We start from the raw sequence: 23,628 nt of genomic DNA, 5'->3' as shown, positions 1-23,628 counted from the left end.
ATTTCAAAAACTTAAAAAAAAACAATTGTTACAAACTTTTGACAACCAGCATAAGTTGTTTTTTTTTTTTACATCAAGTTAAACTAATTGAAAATTAGAAATGTTGCAAGTTTTTAAATATGTTTTATTTTAATACAAGCAACAGAAATGTTTTTTTGGTTTTGGTTGATTTTCAGTTAACTATAATAACCCTGGTGGCTAGTTCATCTCTCAGCTGAGCTGGATATTGTGTTACTGTTTTCATTTCCAAGGAAAGGATTTCTCCCTTGGTAAAATTCACAACGCAAATCTCTTGTATCCACAATACAACACCTGGAAAAAGAAACTGTCCATTAATCTTTGCCGCCCCAAAATCCGCGCTTTAAACTCCACTCATCCCTGCAGCACATGCGAGCGGCTCCGTCCTCCGTGTTTCTGAATAACCTCGCGGGTTGTTTTCAGGTCACTGTGGTCGAGTGCTCTCTTAATTGAATTTCTTGAGTGCTTTGTTTAATATGCAGCCGTTAAATGTCTATAAATAGCGACCGGGATGAGATGACCTCATCTTTTCCGGTTTCACTGCTCAGGCCCGAGGATATTATATAGCAGAAAGCTCTTATCATCTGCTGTAAACAATGAAAGAATTAGGCTATTTGATAGTGTTGTGGATTCGTGTGGATCTAAATGTTAGCATTAAAACAGTTGTATTAGATCACAAAATCGGTTAAAGTAACTAAACTAACCAATGGGCTGAAGTAACCACTGTAAACACTGGGTTTGTCCTCAGGGATTCATGCGTGCATTCAGCCTTCATGAAAATATATTACCAAAGGGGTTTTGTGTGTGCTCACTTTTTAGGACATACTTCCCTAGTTTTCTGAATCACAAGCTACTCAATATTAGCTATTTATTTGTAGAATTGTAATACAACACAGCCAAACCAATATTCAGTCTTGCACAAATGCTGAAACAATGACAAAAATCTCTGTTACTGAATAATAATCACTCTATCATATTGATTTGAGAAATATGCATGTGCGTACAGAGAGAACATAGTGCAGATAATCATAATCACTACTTGATTAACAGCAGACGAGTGCAGAATCCCAAAAATAAGTGAGACTGATAATGCAAGATATTCTCTCATATATGATTTGTTCTTCCATGAATCAAGAAGTCAGATTCATTAGAGCGTGATGACCTCATCCTCTCATATATACGTCTCGTTTGGCTCTGCCGTGAATGCATTTATGAGAGTGATCTGCTATGTGTTTTTGTGTATGAACCAGCAGCAGCCCGTATTTATATTAGCTGCAAACCAATTTCAACTGTACATTCCAAATAGGTGAACAACTCTTGGCTGTGGGCACGAATATTTCAAAGCTTACAACAAAATCAACCACCAATGTCCAGTGCAGTGAGCGGTGCCATATGTGCAAAACATTCTGCAACCAAAATAATGAACAACCGAATTATGACTTTAACCCCAAAGCATATTCTAAAAAAGTTTTACTCTAATAACACTCAATGTGATATCAATTATAAGACTCTCGGGAGGAACCAGAAACACAGCCGTCGACATTCTTCACTTGCCTTTAAAAATGATCCTAAATATCTATTTATGTTTATGAACATGAGGGTGATAATATTAGGTGTCGTGCATTATCCATCAACCTTCGGAGGTTCAAACGAAACAATTCATTTACATATGAGCGATTTCATGGATAAAACTGCGGCACATTCCACCTGTTGCCGAATGAGATGTTTTGTTTTTATTTTACGCTGATGGTATCAGAACTCTGCCTTGGCAGTTCCTTCCGATACATTTTTCCCTTTTTCATGTTTTCTTAGCTGATAAATGACACGAGACCGTTCGGAGCAAACAAATCTATTGTTTGCGGACACTGCGAATCGAGCGGTTTGTGCGGATGTCAGCCTGTTGCTATGAGGTACGGAGGGAATAATGCTACACGGACACAACAGGATGTTTAGAATCGACTGGAACGTGATGCTGTCAGCAAAAATATTGTTTTGCATTCATAAAAATGGTCATAACTCTAGATCAAGCCGGCAATTCCAAACAGATGAGCTTAATCTCTTACCCATCGCTGCTACAAAATCAGCATGGAATTCACATGAAAGATTCCTGGTGCAGCTTTCCACTCATTCCAGATTGTAAAAGTAAGTATTTTATGGCAGGTGTTGGTTTGAACACGGGGGCCAAAAAGCCTTTTGTCAGAGGCTCTCCCTCCGCCCGCTTCACGTCTGCGATAGCATCAAGCGAAATCTGGGTTCGCATGAAATGCCTATAAAACAAAGAGGGAAAGTCGATCCATTCCTGGTGCGAGCAGCGCCGCCGCTATTATCTGGGTCAACGAAAGCGAGTAAAAGCTTTGAAGTTCAGCCACAAGTTTTGTTTGTACCTCCTTGTTACTTTTATTCCAAAATGTTGGTGGCTTGAACTGAACTGAATCAGCTTAATAATAACTCTATTGTGTTGTGTAGAGCTGCTTTACAGCAGAATTAAACTCTATTTGCAACATTGATCATTATTTTCCGGTTTATCACTGTAAATCGTTGTTGTATAAAGCGCACTGACATTTTTCCAATGCACACTACACTAACTGAATACTTCCTAAAAAAAAATACAATAGTTTTTATTTTTAAATATGTGAGTTATGTAATGTCAAAAATGCTTAAAATCTTAACAAACTTAAAAATTTGCACAAAATCATTCAAAAAAGCACATATAAGCCTTTAAATAAGCATTTAAGCAAAACGATTTTTCTCTTATTTCAGAAACAAATCCAATCAAGTGTGTTTGTATTTTTTAATTTATAATAAAATATAATAATTTTATTGCTATTTTTTAAATATATGAGTTGAGTAATGACAAAAATGCTAAACAAATCAAATAAAAATCTGCTCCAATTCATTCATTTAAAAAGCACACATAAGCCTAATTTGTGGCGATTAGAGTAATTTTGAGCAAACCTCAAAAGGTTTTTTCCTCATCTTTCAGAAAAGTCATGTGTGTGCAGACTTTGTAGTGTGATTGGTAGTGTGCCTCATTGTAACTGATCTAAGTTCCCGATTGACTTCCTTTCCTCTGATTGTTTGCATGAAGCACAAGCGCTCAGTTTCGCAGCAGGTAACGAATGAGCCGACGCTGATTTGGAATCCGGTGCTGATTTTGCTCATTCCCGTCACGAGCGCTTTGAGTCTCGCTTTGATCATGACGTCAGTCAGCTGTTTCCCAGATGAATGACAAATGAGCCCGATGACAGCAGATGTTTGTACGAGCAGAAAATCCTCACTGAGTTTGTTTTATTAGGCCACAGCAGTGAAACCACTGGCTGACAAATTAACTAACAAACAATGGCTGGAGTTTTATGAGAAGATGAAAATGTAAACAGTAGCACTTCAGTGGACAGACACACTTCAAGATGATCTGAAGCATGTGTAGTTTGTTGACTTTCTTCAGCCGAGGTTTCAGAATAATAATGCAGATGAAACGACAAACCGATCCTGAGGTAAAGTTACAGGAAAAATCTGCTAACGCTTTACAATAAGGTTAATGCATTAACTAACATTATCTGACAGTTAGCAATAGACTTGTAATAGTATTTATTTACCGTACAACTGTTCATATAATTCATGTCAGCTCAGGTCCATTAAAAGATTAGTTCAGACTTCAGAATTAAAAGATGTTCATGTCTTTCTTTCTTTGGTGGAAAAGAAATTGATGAAAACATTCCAGGATTTTTCTCCATATAGTGGACTTCACTGGGGTTCAACGGGTTGAAGGTCCAAATGTCAGTTTCAGTGCAGCTTCAAAGAGCTCTACATGATCCCAGACGAGGAATAAGAGTCTCATCTAGAGAAACCATCAGACATTTACTAAAAAAATAAACATTATATACTTTTTAACCACAAATGCTCGTCTTGCACTGCTCTGTGATGCTCCACGCATGACGTAATCACGTTGGAAAGATCACGCGTGACGTAGGTGGAAGTATATGGAGAAAATCCTGGAATGTTTTCCTCAAAATCCTTCATTTCTTTTCAAAAGACATGAACATCTTGGGAGTGAGTAAATGATCAGGGAATTTTAATTCTGAAGTGAACTAATCCTTTAAATAATATTAACAAATGCAACATTTGATTTTAATAATGTATCGTTAAATTAACATCAACTAAGATGCTATAGAGGTATTTTTCATTGTTTTATCTTGTTTTATTCAAGTATTACAGAAAATCTTAGAGGTGACAATTACCAACGAAAAGTTAAAGGGATAATGTTTTACTCGCTCTCATGTCGTTCTTTCCTCCACAGAACATAAAACGAGACGTTCAGCAGAATGTTCACGCTGTTCTTTCCCATGAGAGCTGATGGAGATTGCGGCTGTCAAGCTTCCTTTGTGTGAGGAACAGACTGGATTTTACATCATTTAAAAACTTCTTACATTCTGTTTTATTCCTCACACAGATCTATCAAATCAGAAGATTTCAGAAGACTTGGAATATAGTGCACAAGAGCAGCATGAACATCTTGCTAAACATCTCTTTTTGTATTCCACGGAGAGCAGAAAGTCATGCTGTTTAATATCAACATAATATTTTGTATGAACGCAGAAAGCTTTATTGCCCAGAGAGAAAAAACGATGCGTGGTGTCGGAGGAAAAGATGCAGGAGAGACGAGAGCTGGCGTATTTTCCCTGGGTTTAATAAAATGACCTAAATGCCGTCACACTCGTCCACATACATGGGGATTGAGTGAGGAAAAGAGCACAAACAAACACTGCCACTGCTGTGTGAACGATGCCATCATGTGGATCCTTTCAACACGTGAACACAGACACAACAACTCTTCACTTCTGATGATCATTTTAGGGAGGCGTTGTGGATTCTGATGAAACGCTGACGTTGGTCAAACGTACACAAATCCACATGCAGCAACAGTTTAAAGAGAGACCGTTTGTCAGGAACAGTGAACTGAACAGCTCAGGGTAACGTGGGGAAAGACCGCATGTAGTCTCGGTATCTGACAAACTGTGATGTAACGCCTGTTTCCACCTCCAGCTTCGCAGTGCTGTCCAGTAAAGTGTGTTCCTACAATTACCAAACAACTGAAGCTCATCTGAAGAGCAGGAAAACACCCCAGTGGCGAAACTGACGTTCACTCGATCGCTTTCAGCCGCACATGACATCATGGAAAACTGGGCAGCCGCGTCTTTCTCTCAGCATGAGTCGGGAGTCCAGGGATCCATCATTCTAAAAATACAGTTTCTATCGCGGCATTCTGCAAATACTTTCATCTCTAAACCTTGTGATTCAAGTGGCATTTAAGCTAGTTTGATTAGACTATGAAGTGGAAAAGCAGAGCGCACTGATATTTCAGCATGGATTAGTCATCAGCTGCTTCTAATAAAACGTTCAAACGATCTTGTTTTATCTGGCCAGGGGAGTTTCTTGGCAGAGCCGCGCGTTGCATACTTACCTATTTACCTGGTATGTATATTGGCAAAAACAAACGCTGTTCTTAAAGAGGAATATTCACTTTTGAGATAATGAAGGAAAATGATCAAATCGTTTGTCACGTAGTTTCATAAACTGCTGTGAGGTTATCAATGACCCCCATATACTTTTGTACTCTGGACCAAAATCCAGAGATTTAAAGAGAACAAATAGTGCAGTTACTTTGTGTGTCCATATGAAGGTATACACTTACTGGAGAAGCAGCAACATGACTGAAGACATTAAGTGTTGTTTTCTGAGTTTATGCTTAAAACATGAACAAACATCTGCCAATGGGGTCAGAACAATAAACGTAATTTAAATGGAAAATGACCCCATTGGGACATATTTTTGTTTTGTTGTTTTAAGCATGCATTTGCTTGATGTTGATATTAATATCTTCAGTCTTTTTGCTTCTCAAGTGAATGTATCTTGATCTAAGAATGCTGGAAAACAAGATAAAAATGCTGAGGAAGAACATCATTTTTTGCAGTGTGTTGCTGCATCTTGCAGGGAGATTTGCGACGTTTAGTAACTGTGAACTCTCCATAATCAAAGAGAGATTCAAGACTGCTATTAACATCCATCTCAGCTGATGCGATCACAAGAGGTCAGCCGAAGCGCTGCTGTTAAACACGAGTCTCCTGTCCAGAGCGTGTCTCTGATTTCAGGACTATAAACATCACTTAGTACGTCAGTGCATGATGACAAAGGACAAAGCAGAAAAAAAAAATGCTGCACTAAAAATAATCATTAGTTTAAGTTCACATTAGGTTATCTCACACACACACACACACACACAACCTCCACGCAACATTCTGGGAACGTTAGTTTATGCTTATTAAAAATATAAGAGCATTGCTAAAATGTTAGCATCTCACACTTGGTGCATTTTATGTATTTTTTCCCCTTTCAAATATTTTAGTAATCATCATAAATTTGGTATCATTCGAAAACAAACACTTAAAATTCATCCTGTGAAAACTCTTTTTTAATTGGACACTGCATTACTATGAAAACACTACTTTTTAGCAGCTAAACTTTGTGATATCAACATTAAATTTGGACACAATTTGGTTACAGATAAGGCTTTGATTTATTTTTTTATTTTTTTGCAGTTTTCGAGGTCAAATTCTTTCGTAAAATATCTATTTTGTATAAAATAAAAATGTTTAGTTCCATACATTTGCTTTACACTGCAAAAAATGCTATTATTTGCTATTAAATGCTAGTATTTTTTGTCTTATTTCAAGTACAAATATCTAAAAATACTTAAATCAAGATGCATTTTCTATACAAGAAAATGACATAAGATGTTTAGTTTTGTTTTCTGTGGAAAAAAACTAAATTAAGTGCATTTTGCTTAAAACTAGTAAAATTATCTGCCAATGGGGTAAGTACGGAGTCCCGGACATGACAATATAAATCGTGCACATGATTTATAAATCGAGGGAACGAAATAGTTAATCGTGTGCATGATTTAATTTTTTTTCTTGCATGTCATGTGCGGGGCTCCGTAGGTAAGAAAAACAATCTTGCAAACAGAAAACAAAAATATTTTTCTTACCCCACTGGCAGATAATTTTACTTGTTTTAAGCAAACTGCTCTTAATTTAGATTCCAGTGTACAGTAAACAAAGTTCTGTAACTTATTTACACTTTCACTTCTGCAATAATCAGCTGTGTCTTCTTTAAAAAGAAGTTTTGAGTTCAGATCTGTGTGAATTTAACAGGTTACTGAAGTGCCACCAAATTACACTGAAACATCATAAGACTAGGTAATAAACTCCCTCCCTTAATCGTCCTGACGCTTCCTCTGCTCTCAAAGGTGGCATCCATGCAACGTTTTCCAAGATAATGTTTAATTTTTGACATTGTTGCTTGCAAGACAGATTGATACGCAATAAATGAAGGGATGAGGATGTGATGATGAACTCACCATTCTTGCGCTGTGTGTGTGAGGAGGGATGAAGGTCAGGCTTCCTCATGCTGGAGTCATGAGTCTTCGCTGCACTCATCTCCCTGTCCGCGCTCCCGCAGTCTGTCCCGGCCCAAACACACACCAGAACACAAGTCACATTCAGCGTCACAACAACTTATTCACCTTTCAAAGCTCTTGTGTGGAACACAAAACGAGAGATTCAGCAGAATGTTCAAGCTGCTCTTTTCCACACAATGAAAGCGAATGACATCCACAGATGTTAAACAAAACTTTCAGAGAATAATGATTTAAATTTCAGTCTGTTTCTCACACAAAGCTGTCATAAGATTAGGAATGTAGTGCACGAGTCATATGGACTACTTTCATGATGCTTTTATCATGTTTTTTGTCACCGTTCACTCTCACTGTATGCTTGAACAGTCTGTGTTTGTGTTCCACGGAAGAAAGAATGTCAAACAGGTTTGGAACAACATGAGGATGAGAAAATATTCATTTTTGGTTTATAACTTTAACGTTCACTGGATTATCTTGACTGTGTACACTCGTAATTGATGGATCCATTAAGAACCTTTAACATCCATGGAGCCTAAAGGGTCTTTATAGTGAAGAAAAGGTTCTTTAGATGATTAAAATGTTCTTCACACTGAGAAAAAAATTGGTTCTTTTAAGAACTGATCACTGAAAGGTTCATTGGGGAACCAGAAATGGTTCTTCTGTGGCAAAAACACCCTTCTGGAACCTTTATTTTAGGAGTGTAAGAAGCAGCTATAGCCTTGAATCGAAGCCAAAGAATGTGTTTCTGAAACAGACAGGACCGTTTGCTATTGATTTTCCTTGAGATCTGTTTTAGCAAGAAGATATTCAGCAGTGGCTGAAGCCTAACTGTTAGTTTACAAAGCATAAGCTCACAAATGCATCTCCCTTCCACCGTGACATTCGTTACAGAGTTCATAATGAGCGGACCTTAAACACACACGGACCGTTCAGTAGCTTCGAGGGCCTCCACAATGTGTCCTTGTGAAAAACGAGCCTTTCGGTTTCCTCTCCACGAGCCAAGACTTCTTTACACACCATCTACAGAAACAAACCGCATAGGGCACTCCAAACATACATCTCTGTTTTCTTTAATAAGCTGTGTTTTCAAAACCACTAAGATGTCTGAAGGACATTAATTCCCTAAAAATGTCACGGCTTGTAAAAATACTCTTGTTATCAAAACCACGCTGCCAATTTATTGCGTATTTGACAAGCCAAAATTGTCACGGATCGCGAAGCAAACAAATAGATCCAAGTGCAGCAGAAAAGGTGTTTATTGAGGGTAAATCCAAAGGGCGTAATCCAGGTACTGGCAGGGGTCGAAATCCATAAAAAGCAGTCCAAACATAAAACAAGGAACATGAAACAAGAAACCAAAAACAAAAACCAGAGAACACGAAGAACCAGGGCTCAGACTCAAGGGTGACATTCACAATGAACCACAAGAACAGACAGAAACAACTCAGATTAAATACACAGACACTAATGACAAAATAACAAACAGCTGAGTGCAATGATGAATAGTGATTAGTCCGGGGAGTATGTATGGGAAATGTAGTTCATGAATAAGGTGAAACAGAGAGTCCGGGAAGGAGTGCCCTCTAGAGGCTGAAGGGCACTCTCACAGGTGATCGTGACATTACCCCCCCTCAAAGGAGCGGCTACCAGACGCTCCACCAGACAACAAACAAAAACACAAAAAAAACTCAGGAGGGAGGTGGACCGGAGGAGGATCAGGGGGAGGGATGGTGGGCCAGATCCCGGGTACCTCACTGAACACCAGGGCGGTGCTGGAGGAACTGACCAGGCGGGCGCTGGCAGGCTTGGAGTCCTGGCTGATTGCCAGGGTGGTGCTGGAGGAACTGACCAGGCTGGTTCCAGTGGGTCTGGAGTCCTGGCTGATTGCCAGGGTGGTGCCGGAGGAACTGACCAGGCGGATACTGGCAGGACTGGAGTCCTGGCTGATTTCCAGGGCGGCGCTGGAGGAACCGACCAGGCTGGTTCCAGCGGCTCGGACGGCCCGGGCAGTGGCGGCAAGACAGAAGGCTTGGATGATGGCAGAGCAGAAGGCTTGGACGGCGGTGGCAGAGCAGAAGGCTTGGACGACGGTGGCAGGACTGGCGGCCTGGGAGGCGGCAGGGCTGGCGGCCTGGGCGGCGCCGGCAGGGCAAGGCGCTTCGTTGGCGCCGGCAGGGCAAGGCGCTTCGTTGGCGCCGGCAGGGCACGGCGCTTCGTTGGCGCCGGCAGGGCAAGGCGCTTCGTTGGCGCCGGCAGGGCAAGGCGCTTCGTTGGCGCCGGCAGGGCAGGGCGCTTCGTTGGCGCCGGCAGGGCAGGGCGCTTCGGTGGCGCCGGCAGGGCAGGGCGCTTCGGTGGCGCCGGCAGGGCAGTGCGCTTCGGTGGCGCCGGCAGGGCAGGGCACTTCGGTGAAGCATGAACAGTCTCTATAGTCGAAGGACCTTGAAGGACGGAGGAAGCCCTCTTCCTCCTTCTCCTCCGCTTACGAGGGTGAGACGGTGGCTCACCCAAAATGGACTCACCGGCTGGAGCGGGCTCTGGAGTGGACACACTGGCTGGAGCGGGCTCTGGAGTGGACTCCCTGGCTGGAGCGGACTCCCCGGCTGGATCGGACTCCCCGGCAGGCTCTGGAGCGGACTCACTGGCAGGCTCTGGAGCGGACTCACTGGCTGGAGCGGGCTCTGGAGCGGACTCACTGGCTGGAGCGGGCTCTGGAGCGGACTCACTGGCTGGAGCGGGCTCTGGAGCGGACTCACTGGCTGGAGCGGGCTCTGGAGCGGACTCACTGGCTGGAGCGGGCTCACTGGCTGGAGCGGGCTCTGGAGCGGGCTCCCTGGCTGGAGCGGACTCTGGAGCGGACTCACTGGCTGGAGCGGGCTCTGGAGTGGACTCACTGGCTGGAGCGGGCTCTGGAGCGGACTCCCCGGCTGGAGCGGACTCCCCGGCTGGAGCGGACTCCCCGGCTGGAGCGGACTCCCTGGCAGGCTCTGGAGCGGACTCCCTGGCAGGCTCTGGAGCGGACTCACTGGCTGGAGCGGGCTCTGGAGCGGACTCACTGGCTGGAGCGGGCTCACTGGCTGGAGCGGACTCACTGGCTGGAGCGGGCTCTGGAGTGGACTCACTGGCTGGAGCGGGCTCACTGACTGAAGCGGGCTCTGGAGTGGACTCACTGACTGAAGCGGGCTCTGAAGTGGACTCACTGACTGGAACGGGTTCACTAGCTGGAGACTTCTTCCTTCTCCTCCTCCTCCTCCCTTTACCGGGGTGAAGCTGAGGCTCAGAGCCCACCTCCTCAATGCCTTCTGAAACGGAATCATGGGCTGGAGCATGCAAACTGCCTGGCTGACTCAGTGAGGTCCATTCCCTCCGACGGCGAAGATACGTGGCGAACCTCCAGAAATCTAAACTCCGTAGCCCCTCCATCTCACATTGAGGCAGAGGATCGTCGAGACAGCAATTAAAAGTATCCTTCAGCGCCGCGTCGTTGTATCTCAGCCCCACCGCCATCGTCCAAAAGACCTTGGCGAAGCATCCTACCTCTTCTCCCTCCTGGCGTAGAGCCATCACTGCCCCAAGCAGTGCCACACGCTCCCTGCAAGTGGCTGACGGAATAGTCCTCATGCTGCTGGATCCTTATAAGTGTGGTTCATTCTGTCACGGATCGCGAAGCAAACAAATAGATCCAAGTGCAGCAGAAAAGGTGTTTATTGAGGGTAAATCCAAAGGGCGTAATCCAGGTACTGGCAGGGGTCGAAATCCATAAAAAGCAGTCCAAACATAAAACAAGGAACATGAAACAAGAAACCAAAAACAAAAACCAGAGAACACGAAGAACCAGGGCTCAGACTCAAGGGTGACATTCACAATGAACCACAAGAACAGACAGAAACAACTCAGATTAAATACACAGACACTAATGACAAAATAACAAACAGCTGAGTGCAATGATGAATAGTGATTAGTCCGGGGAGTATGTATGGGACATGTAGTTCATGAATAAGGTGAAACAGAGAGTCCGGGAAGGAGTGCCCTCTAGAGGCTGAAGGGCACTCTCACAGGTGATCGTGACAAAAATGCCACGGCATTGATAAAACCATGGAATAATGGAGTTTAATGGCACATGCATACAATGTAGTAAGTTTATGCAAATAAAGCGGTTAGTCAGGCTAACTTGCTGATATGTTGGTAGCATTTTATTTTACAGTCCTGTTCCCTGTGTACATACTATGTACCTATTACAGTAATTACAATAACTAGGTACTAACCCTGAACCTAGCCCTAAACCTGACCTTAACCCCTGTAGTTACCTGATATTACCCAGTGTTTTCTTAGGTAAGTACACTGTAAGTACACATACTGTAACATAAATTGCAACTGAAATGTTTTAGATGGGATGTATCTTGACCTTGTGGCTCGTATAACTGCATTGGGAAACCCACGTCAGGTCAAAGCAAATCAAAACAAATAAGGTGTTAATAGATGGACGAATATTCTGGACCTCATTCACTTCCATAGAAATACAACATCTGATGAAGAGTCCATCCCACACAGACTGAAGAAAGACTCTTAACTGATGGGAAAGTCTTCAAAGCCTCCATCCCAGATGCAATCCGGCTCATTATGTCTCATGTGACCATATGAGTCACAGCGTTTAGGGATGGACGCTGGAAACCCAAGGCCGGGGAATATTTGTGAGCCAGCGACAGCGCCACACTGCAGTAAAACATGACACACGACGCCTTTTGATGAACGCTGATGAATGTTGTGCAGCGTAATTAAAGGCCATCATGATACACGATGGAATTCATAATCATCCCTGTACCTGTCAGCATACTGTAGTAAATCCCTGCCGCTGGGAGAAAGAGGCTGCTTAACTTCTGTTTCGGGTACTTGGAATCTTTTTATACACAGTAACTCACAGGACACCAATAGCTGGCATATTTCTCCTCATATTACTGAATTATTTCACATTTGCATTATGTGCAGTTTGCATCCCAGTCTCATAGGAAAGACGTACCTGTGGGATCATTTTCGCTAGTCACCAAAATCCGTACCAATGCATACATATCACTGCAGTTTCCAACAGAAATGAACACTAGAGGCAGTAAAACACAGTTGCGATTACGGGGTCAGATTATGGATTAATAAAGACTCGTTTTCACAATATTATGTTACGCTTTTTTACCAAAGTGCACGATTTGTAAATGAATATATTTTGGACTTTGCATCGCTTAACCAGCTCCATATGTTTAGCTTTTCTGATATAATAAGCATCGGTAGCTCCGCTGATACGGAGTTGTACTTAAGACAAGGAATCCCTGGGTACGAATCCCGTGAAAGTCGAGTCACGGTAAAAGAGCTCAAAGAAAGATCTAAACAAGCTAAAACGGCATGATTACGGACGCTTTTTATGTCACATTTGCTTTTGTTAACACTATCGTAGGTTTAGGTGTAGTGTTGGTGGTACGTTATTTTAAATCGCAATGGAGTGCAAAAGTCAAATCAGAACTGCGGTGATTCCTATAAAAACCAACGTCATAAAAACGTACCATAGTCACGTTTATCTGTTCCGGCAAAAAAAAAAAATGAACACGCTTTTAGCGCCACTCAGTGGACATTTCACATCGAAACTGCATTGATATGTACGTATTGGTACGTATTTTACTACTCGCGAAAACGTTCCCACAGGTAAGTTTTTCTAATGAGACTGGGTTGGCAGTTTGAGTATAAATTGCACTTTTATTCCTTTAAGAACCAAGATATACATTTGAATGATTCATGCATTGGGAATCAGAAAAAAATTAAAAATAAATAAAATATATTATATATATATATGTTGGGGCACACCTCTTAAAGGTGGTACAGAGGATGTTTTGTTTTATACATTTTTGCAATATTACTTGAAACTGTCTTTACTAACTGATGAAAGACTGTTTATTAGGTGCACTGAAAGGAATAATATTAATATACATCATCTGTGCACGAGATAGGGACTTAAAAACATCAGCCAATCGTTTACGCGACCCTCTGGCTTGTCAATCACTGCCATGACGTTCCTTGTGAGAGACGCGCGGTTGCGCGCTCTAGTAACTTTCCACACTCCGCATGCAATGTTTTTGTCAGGAGACAGGAGTAACAACTGCAGATTATGAGTCACCTGCGGTGAGTCCGACATAATGAATCCACGGCTTTAGGTCGTGCACACACTTAACGATTGTAAGGCCGATTATGAATGTAAATTGATACTTATGACTGATCGCGCTCAAACGCGTCCAGTCAGAGCCAGTTGCGTTCAGTCTGCGATTACAGTCGGTGTTCAAATTCCTTGTGAAAGTATATAAATCTGCTTCAGGAGCAGGAAACAATCGCTGTATGTTGAGCACAGTCTTAGAATGTTTTAGCTAGTCGTTAACTGTGTGCCCGGCTTAATAACACAGCGAATGCCGGTGGTAAACAAACACTGAAGGAGGGGGGTTGTTCTTCCGCATGCGCTCATTTCAAAAACTCAGTCGACGAAAACATCCTCTGTACCACCTTTAATTATTGATTTGAGGTGTTTCAATCAGACCTATTGCCACAGGTGTTTAAAACGAATCATCACTAATCAGATAAATGTGTATGATTGATCATGTGACTCTTTGTACAGATTGCCAGATGTTCTTCCTGGAGCTCAAACGGTAGATTGTGGTTCTTGCGACACCAAGTTCGGGTTCGATCCCCACTGCATGAGTCAAGCCTGGTACAGTGATAGGATGCCTCCTTTGCAATAAGTCGGTTCATGAAATTTCATCCCTGCTACTCTTCTGAAGCTCAAGACCATGTAAAGTCACTGAGAGGGGTCACCGAGTGCTGAGACACATGGTGGCACAAAAACTGTGCGGCGGGAGCTTCACGGGGGTTTCCATGGCTGAGCCTCACATCACCACATACAAAGGCAATTGTGGGATGGAGTGGTGTGAAGTACACTCTGCTGGACTCTGGAGCAGTGGAAACGTCCTGTTGAGTGACGAATCACACTTCTCTGATTGTCAGTTTGATGGGTGAGTCTGGGTTTGGCGGATGCCAGAAGAACGTCACCTGACTCTGAAGTGTGCTGGAGGAGGGATAATGAGCTGTTTTTCATGGGTTAGGCTTGGCATCTTAATGCTTCAGCATAGCAAGACATGCTTTGGACAATGCTACGCTTCCAACTTTGTGGGAACAGTTTGGGGAAGGCCCTTCTCTATGCATGACTGTGCCTCAGTGCACAATGCAAGGTCCATAAAGACATGGTTGGATGAGTTTGGTGTGGAAGAACTTGACTGGCCCACACAAAGTCCTGACCTCAAGCCCATCTAACACCTTTGGATGAACTGGAACAGGGATCGTGAGTCAGGTCTTCTTGTCCAACATCAGTGCCTGACCTGATGAATGGGCAAAAATTCCCACTGAAACTCCAAGATCTTGTGGAAAGCCTTTCCAGAAGAGTGGAAGCTGTTATAGCTGTAAAGTACAGCTAAATACATCCACATCCATATTAATGTGTATTTGGAATACATAGAGGGAAACGACCTAGAGGGGAAATGTTGCCCTTTAATACTGATGTTTTCTGACATAACTCCTAATGCAAAATAACTAAAATTAGCCCCTTTCATGAATGAACTCATTTAAAGACAGTTTTATGTGGTGTGTTTTTTTTTCCTCCTGTCATTTTTAATCACGTCCCCCTTTCCTTCTCTTCTCCACTTTATTTCAAACTGACCACCAGTTGAGTTGAACAATTGCCAGATTTATGGGAGGCTTTCATTGCTTGCTTTATTTATGTTGGGGTTACTCCAGGACTTCCAGGGATGAGTTTGTGAAAGAATTAACACAGTGATGATTTTTATTTATTTATTATATAAAGACCCAATATAGGCCGTCAGCGTCGGGCTGCTTTTAGACATCTAGTTGGAGAAACAATGAACAACTAATCTACTAACCTTTTTTATTATTATTAAAGGGAAATATTTCCCCATGGAACATTTTGAACCATTATGAGGACATACATATACTGTGTATATATATAAACAAATCCATGCATTTGCAGGTTAAGTCGCTTAAGCGTAAAAATAAATATAAAAACACTTGAACATTATTCATCTGAAAATAGAATTCTACACACATCTGCAAGGACTTATGGAGAATTTATTTCTTTGACACCACTGCTGATGCCATTTACAAACATTTCTTGAGATATTTACCGTTCTAATACAACACGCGTCTTTTTCAATTATTCCCTGTCTGCAGCTTTCCACAAAAAAGGGAAATATGAATAAAAATAGTAATGATGTTTGTGGCTAAATATGCAGCAACAATCCATACAACAAACGAGCTAGGAAACAATAAACCGTGTCACACCGAGTCTGATGACAGGCAATATTTAAATGGAATGTAAACCTGAGCTTCTGAGAAACGACATGTTTAATGAACGGACTGATCAGAGGCATTATGTGCTACTGAGGTGAATCTGAAAACTGTTGATAGTAAAGCGTCATATTTACAGAGTTTATCCTAAAGTAAACAGACGCAGGGAAAGCAAAAAGGTGTCAGACAAGCTGTTGAATGACTTTTTAACAGAAGATTTGGCCAGATTTAGAGCTTTTGCCATTCTATAATAAACAATGGCATGGGTATATTGAAAATATTTACTTAATTCTGCAAAGTGACTTATGGCAACATCGGCTGCTAAACAGAATGTCATGAGTGTTATGGCGTCAGGTACCATGGACTGTATAAATACTCTCTGTGCACTTGTTTATAGGAAAGCCCCATCTGGCTTCAGCTAGTACTGTGACCCCAAGCTTTTCAAATGGAAAATATAACACAAGTGTTTGCTGAGAGAGAACTACAGCAGTCAACTGTCAAGTGACAGACGAGGCCGTGTTGTAAAAGACGCAGACTCCACGTCCATGCGTCTCTCATACCTAATAAACAGATCTTGAAGAAACATCTACATAGAACTTATCCATGTTCTCAGGATCTGAGATGATCCTGTGCTTCAGTAGAACATCTACATTTATCTATCTTGCACAAGCTTTTGTCCAAACCAAGACACACATTTGAACGATTCATGCATTGGGAATCGAACCCGACCTTGGTGTCGCAAGAACCACAATCTACCGTTTGAGCTCCAGGAAGAACGTCTGGCAGTCACATGATCAATCACACACATCTATCTGATTAGTGACATTGAAATAATTCAGAATATGAAATAACTAATACTTTCTGTTTATTTCCAGGTTTTAAATGGGATTTTTACATTTTAGATTTTCAGTTTTGGACCCCATTGTGTATATACTACTACTACTACTAGCAGAACTAGAGCTACTGTTACCACTACTACTAGAACTACTGCTGCTGCTACTACTACTACTGGTGGTACTGCTTCTAGTACTGCTAGAGCTGCTGCTGCTGCTGCTGCTACTACGGCTATAACTAGTACTCGAACTGAGGTTACTACTACTAGTACTACGGCTATAACTAGTACTAGAACTGCTGCTACTACTACTACTACTACAGCTATAACTAGTACTCGAACTGAGGTTACTACTACTAGTACTACAGGCTATAACTAGTACTAGAACTGCTGCTGCTGCTACTGCTACTACTACTGATACTGCTTCTAGTACAGCTAGAGCTGCTGCTGCTGCTACTACTACTACGGCTATAACTAGTACTCGAACTGAGGTTACTACTACTAGTACCACGGCTATAACTAGCACTAGAACTGCTGCTGCTACTACTACTACTACTACTACTACTACTACTACTACTACTACTACGGCTATAACTAGTACTAGAACTGCTGCTGCTGCTGCTACTACTACTGCTATAACTAGCACTAGAACTGCTGCTGCTACTACTACTACTACTACTACTACTACTACTACTACTACTACGGCTATAACTTGTACTAGAACTGCTGCTGCTACTACTACTACTACTACTACGGCTATAACTAGCACTAGAACTGCTGCTGCTGCTACTACTACTACTACTACGGCTATAACTAGTACTAGAACTGCTGCTGCTACTACTACTACTACTACTACTACGGCTATAACTAGCACTAGAACTGCTGCTGCTGCTACTACTACTACTACTACTACTACTACTACTACTACTACTACTACTGCTATAACTAGTACTAGAACTGCTGCTGCTACTACTACTACTACTACTACTACTACTACTACTACTACGGCTATAACTTGTACTAGAACTGCTGCTGCTACTACTACTACTACTACTACGGCTATAACTAGCACTAGAACTGCTGCTGCTGCTACTACTACTACTACTACGGCTATAACTAGTACTAGAACTGCTGCTGCTACTACTACTACTACTACTACTACGGCTATAACTAGCACTAGAACTGCTGCTGCTGCTACTACTACTACTACTACTACGGCTATAACTAGCACTAGAACTGCTGCTGCTACTACTACTACTACTACTACTACTACTACTACTACTACTACTACTGCTATAACTAGTACTAGAACTGCTGCTGCTACTACTACTACTACTACTACTACTACTACTACTACGGCTAGAACTTGTACTAGAACTGCTGCTGCTACTACTACTACTACTACTACGGCTATAACTAGCACTAGAACTGCTGCTGCTGCTACTACTACTACTACTACGGCTATAACTAGTACTAGAACTGCTGCTGCTACTACTACTACTACTACTACTACGGCTATAACTAGCACTAGAACTGCTGCTGCTGCTACTACTACTACTACTACTACTACTACTACTACTACTGCTATAACTAGTACTAGAACTGCTGCTACTACTACTACTACTACTACTACTACTACGGCTATAACTTGTACTAGAACTGCTGCTGCTACTACTACTACTACTACTACTACTACTACGGCTATAACTTGTACTAGAACTGCTGCTGCTGCTGCTGCTACTACTACTACTACTACTACTACTACTACTACTACTACGGCTATAACTTGTACTAGAACTGCTGCTGCTACTACTACTACTACTACTACTACGGCTAGAACTTGTACTAGAACTGCTGCTGCTGCTGCTGCTACTACTACTACTACTACTACTACGGCTATAACTAGCACTAGAACTGCTGCTGCTACTACTACTACTACTACTACGGCTAGAACTTGTACTAGAACTGCTGCTGCTGCTGCTACTACTACTACTACTACTACTACGGCTATAACTTGTACTAGAACTGCTGCTGCTGCTACTACTACTACTACTACTACTACTACTACTACTACTACGGCTAGAACTTGTACTAGAACTGCTGCTGCTACTACTACTACTACTACTACGGCTATAACTAGCACTAGAACTGCTGCTGCTGCTACTACTACTACTACTACGGCTATAACTAGTACTAGAACTGCTGCTGCTACTACTACTACTACTACTACTACGGCTATAACTAGCACTAGAACTGCTGCTGCTGCTGCTACTACTACTACTACTACTACTACTACTACTACTACTACTACTACTGCTATAACTAGTACTAGAACTGCTGCTGCTACTACTACTACTACTACTACTACTACTACGGCTATAACTTGTACTAGAACTGCTGCTACTACTACTACTACTACTACTACTACTACGGCTAGAACTTGTACTAGAACTGCTGCTGCTGCTGCTACTACTACTACTACTACTACTACTACTACTACTACGGCTATAACTTGTACTAGAACTGCTGCTGCTACTACTACTACTACTACTACTACTACGGCTAGAACTTGTACTAGAACTGCTGCTGCTGCTGCTACTACTACTACTACTACTACTACTACGGCTATAACTTGTACTAGAACTGCTGCTGCTACTACTACTACTACTACTACTACTACGGCTATAACTAGTACTAGAACTGCTGCTGCTACTACTACTACTACTACTACTACTACTACGGCTATAACTTGTACTAGAACTGCTGCTGCTGCTGCTACTACTACTACTACTACGGCTATAACTAGTACTAGAACTGCTGCTGCTGCTGCTACTACTACTACTACTACTACTACTACTACTACTACTACGGCTATAACTTGTACTAGAACTGCTGCTGCTGCTACTACTACTACGGCTATAACTAGTACTAGAACTGCTGCTGCTGCTGCTACTACTACTACTACTACTACTACTACTACTACTACTACTACTACTACGGCTATAACTAGTACTAGAACTGCTGCTGCTGCTACTACTACTACGGCTATAACTAGTACTAGAACTGCTGCTGCTGCTGCTACTACTACTACTACTACTACTACTACTACTACTACGGCTATAACTAGTACTAGAACTGCTGCTGCTGCTACTACTACTACTACTACTACTATGGCTATAACTAGCACTAGAACTGCTGCTGCTGCTACTACTACTACTACTACTACTATGGCTATAACTAGCATTAGAGCTGCTGCTGCTACTACTATTACAACGGCTATAACTAGTACTAGAACTACTGCTGCTAGTACTACTACTAATGTTACTTCTACTATTAGTACTACGACTGCTGCTGGCACTACTATTATTATTATTATTATTATTATTATTAATAATAATAACAGCATTCCTGTAGCTCAAACAGCAGTGTATGGTGTTGCAATACCAAAGTCAGGGTTCTGATTCTCAGGGAATGAATGAACTGATCAAACGTTCATCTTGAAAGCAGTGTAAGTCATTTAGGATAAAAGTACCTATAACACATTTATATGCTCAGGGGTATGTTTTATATAACCCACACAGCAACACACGGCTGGTCATGTGTTGTATTCCTAAACATGTAATGTGAATTACTGTATACTATGAAGAACCAAGCACAGAACTGACTAACCCTGGATTTCAATTGAACTTTGAGATGTTCACCATCGGACTATTGAGGTTATTAATAGCAGAATGTGCTAAACATCAGAGCAAACTTTTTTGTGACTTTACCTTTTTATGACCAATGTGGTTTAGTCTAGAAGGCCCTTAAAAGCTGCGGATGACGGCTGATGCATACAGTGGTCTGGAGTGACTTATGAGAGATTAGCTATGTAAACCCATGCTGAAAGTTAAGAGGTTAACTATCTCAACAAACAGAGATGAGTTTGTGCTACACACAACACACAATTCACATGCTTGCCATCTCACAAGCACTGCAATGATTTTTGATGAATCTGTGCATATATTCAGACCTCCACTTCTGAGTCCTTGTCATATCGCAGGGAGCCAAACCCTTAACATTTCAAACAGACCGTTCCGTGTTACAAGCGACTCTTGGCAAAAACCAAACACATTTTATAGTTGTAATGAGTGAAACAGTTTACATTTCTAAGTTTAAGAATGTAGACTTTTCTTTAACCTGACCTTTTCTGTTATTTTAAATGATCCTTTGCTTTGACTCAACTCAACCCAGTGCACCCAATACCAACCATTACATGCTCATTTGCTCACAGTAACTCCAGTACGTGACTTATATAATCAGCGCTGACGTCAAGCATTTTTCTTTAGGCATAAATACAGCTGAACCACTTTTGTTCTTCTTGTTTATTATGTATATTTTATTTTCACACTGAACCTAGACACTTCAAGAAAGAAAGACATTCACAGTTCCACTTAAAGTTCAACAAAACAAAAATAACTCAAAATCCATAATGGAAAAACATGATACTTAACTGACCACAGATGCCAAGACAGATTAAGCCAAACCAGGATCAGAAATATCTCACAGTTCCCCAGATGGACCTAAAATTGTTGCGTTATAACAATTGGAATATTATCTTTTAAAATCATCATGAAAGGGAAGTTGCGCTCGTCTTATACGTCCTGACGTATATCCGAGTCAAACGCTTCTCAGACAAGAACAAATGTAGGGCGGGGTTTGATTTTGTCCGTGGGGAATTGATTGGATGGTTGTGGTTTTCTATTGGTGGATCTCATGTGAGTGACAGGTTGCCCCACCCTCATCATCAGAGAAGAGATGTCGCTACTAAGATATTAAGACTTAATAGTTATTTTGATTCAAGATTACGAGGAACATGGATGTAAACAAAATTATGTGCATCGATAAATCATTTAGATGCAATAAACACTGCAATGATCCGTAAAAAATGGTCCACTTTGATTTCACGGTGACTTGCATGAGAAATGATAAAGTGCTGAGATGTTTTTCCTTTTTCATTTTACCACTCAAACCATCTCCAGATCTTCACACTGGAAATCAAGAGCTGTTGTGTTGAACGGATTCTGCTCCACAAACACATCAAGCCTGGTGTGTTTGTCCTTGTGTAAATTTCTTCCATTCCTCTCTTTAACTCTGGGTGGTACAAATTGTTCTTTTCACTGTGAATGTGTTTCTCCCGATGCTGACGCTGCTGACCTTGAGCGACACGCTGCATCTTACACCGGTGAAGAAAACAACCACTGATTTAGCTGTGAGTGCAGATTTTAAACTTTATGAGAACAATAACTCTTACATGTTCTCATAAAATTGACGACAGAGTTCTGCATCTTATTTGTCTGAAATACAACATGACCATGACCAATGAACGAATATCAAGAACACACAGAACTGATGAAGGAAAATATGGCCTGTGTCCTTCATGAAATGCATTCTGGACTATACAATGAGGTCTCTTATATTTCCCATAAATCAAAGAAAAATATTTTTTTCTTACAATAGCTTGGGTAACGGTTCAATTGATGAGCCTGACAAATGCAGCCAATACAATTTAGATATTTTTTTTTCTAATCGATAAAACAAAATGAGAATATTTACTTGAGTTAGTAATATAAATATAGCTGCAAGCAGCAATTAAGGGCCCAAGCACAAAGAAGGCATGATAAGTCATGCCATCATGTCTGGGAGCATTAGACTGACTGCAAAATTGAGCAATTAAAGACACATTAAGATAATTTTAGGCAAAATGGCTGAAAAAGCATAAATACAGTCACTAGTAATTTGATTTCATGGTTTACCCCTTTTGACCAATAGGTGACACTGTGGCCAAATTGATGTGGTGTCATTGACACTTGCAAAGTTTGGTGTCAATATGCCAAAGCATTGCAGAGATAAGTTGTTTTGGCATTGTACCATCAAATTTGTTGTTGCGGTATATGAAAATTATTTTATCTATCAACACGAAGTTTATAACTTTTTGCCAGCATGGTCTGACAATTCGATTTTGGTGAAAATGGGACCAACAGTCTAGGTGGAGTTCGAAAAAGTAGGTTTTTAAAGAAAACCAAAATGGCAGACATGAAGTTCGGCCGACTATGGAAAAATTTCTCTCTATATTCTTGGCATGACCAAAAGAATCTATTAAGACAAGAGACTCATTACAATAGGCTAATGTAATCAAAAGTTATTAGCATTTTTTTGGAAATTTCATTATAGCTTCTGACCACAAGGTGGTGCTGATCCGAAACCTTTTTAGTCCTTTTTAGTCCAAATCTAAAGAGATCAGTTTTGTGATTTTTGGCCAAATCATTCAGAAGTTATAAGTAAAATAACCATTTTTAATATCTGCTGACCACTAGGTGGCACTACGCCACAACTTTTTGTCAGCATGGTTTGAAGACGATCTGGTTCAATTTTTGTGAAAATCAGACAAACAGTCTAGGAGTTTGAAAAAGTTTTTTTTTGTTGTTGTTGTTGGAAAATTCAATATGGCGGATATTTTTTTTCATGATGGAAAATGACGTCATAGGGTGCAATCGAATCGGCTTGAGCCAAGGAATTAGAATTTTGTTTTGCCATTACAGTTCAAAAGTTATTAACATAAACATGAGTGCAAGTTTGGACAGTTGGTGGCGCTAGAGGGATCGAGTTAGAGACTCCAAAATTGCTGTATTTAATGTTCAGACTCTCCTCTATCTATCTATGGGCTGCTATAGACTTCCAGACCATAAGAAGAACATCAAGAACTCTAACAATTACAATAGGTGCGTACACACCTTCGGTGCTTGGGTCCTAATTAAAATCAGTTTATTACGACAATAAATTGAACATGAAGTCAACATATTGTACAGTACAGTAAGCAATATTATGTTAGATAACAGTTTAGCAAAAAAAATATTTTACAAGTTTCACAAAAACAAAACAT

General features: G+C 41.2%; 1 protein-coding gene across 13 annotated transcripts in view; it reads right to left on the bottom strand.

The window, feature by feature from the left end:
* Positions 1–23,628, bottom strand: part of myocd (myocardin) — a 140,976-nt gene that overhangs the window by 54,207 nt on the left and 63,141 nt on the right. For all 13 annotated transcript variants that reach the window (XM_048170154.1, XM_048170162.1, XM_048170160.1 and 10 more), the window contains one exon: positions 7,436–7,537. In XM_048170154.1, coding sequence (XP_048026111.1) covers positions 7,436–7,514 — 79 coding nt within the window. In that variant the 5' untranslated portion in view covers positions 7,515–7,537. The remainder of the gene's footprint in view (positions 1–7,435; positions 7,538–23,628) is intronic.

Source organism: Megalobrama amblycephala, linkage group LG20, assembly GCF_018812025.1.
Source record: "Megalobrama amblycephala isolate DHTTF-2021 linkage group LG20, ASM1881202v1, whole genome shotgun sequence".
Lineage (NCBI taxonomy): Eukaryota > Metazoa > Chordata > Actinopteri > Cypriniformes > Xenocyprididae > Megalobrama > Megalobrama amblycephala.
Note: the sequence above shows the minus strand (reverse complement) of the source record. Positions and strands in the feature narration are given on the sequence as shown.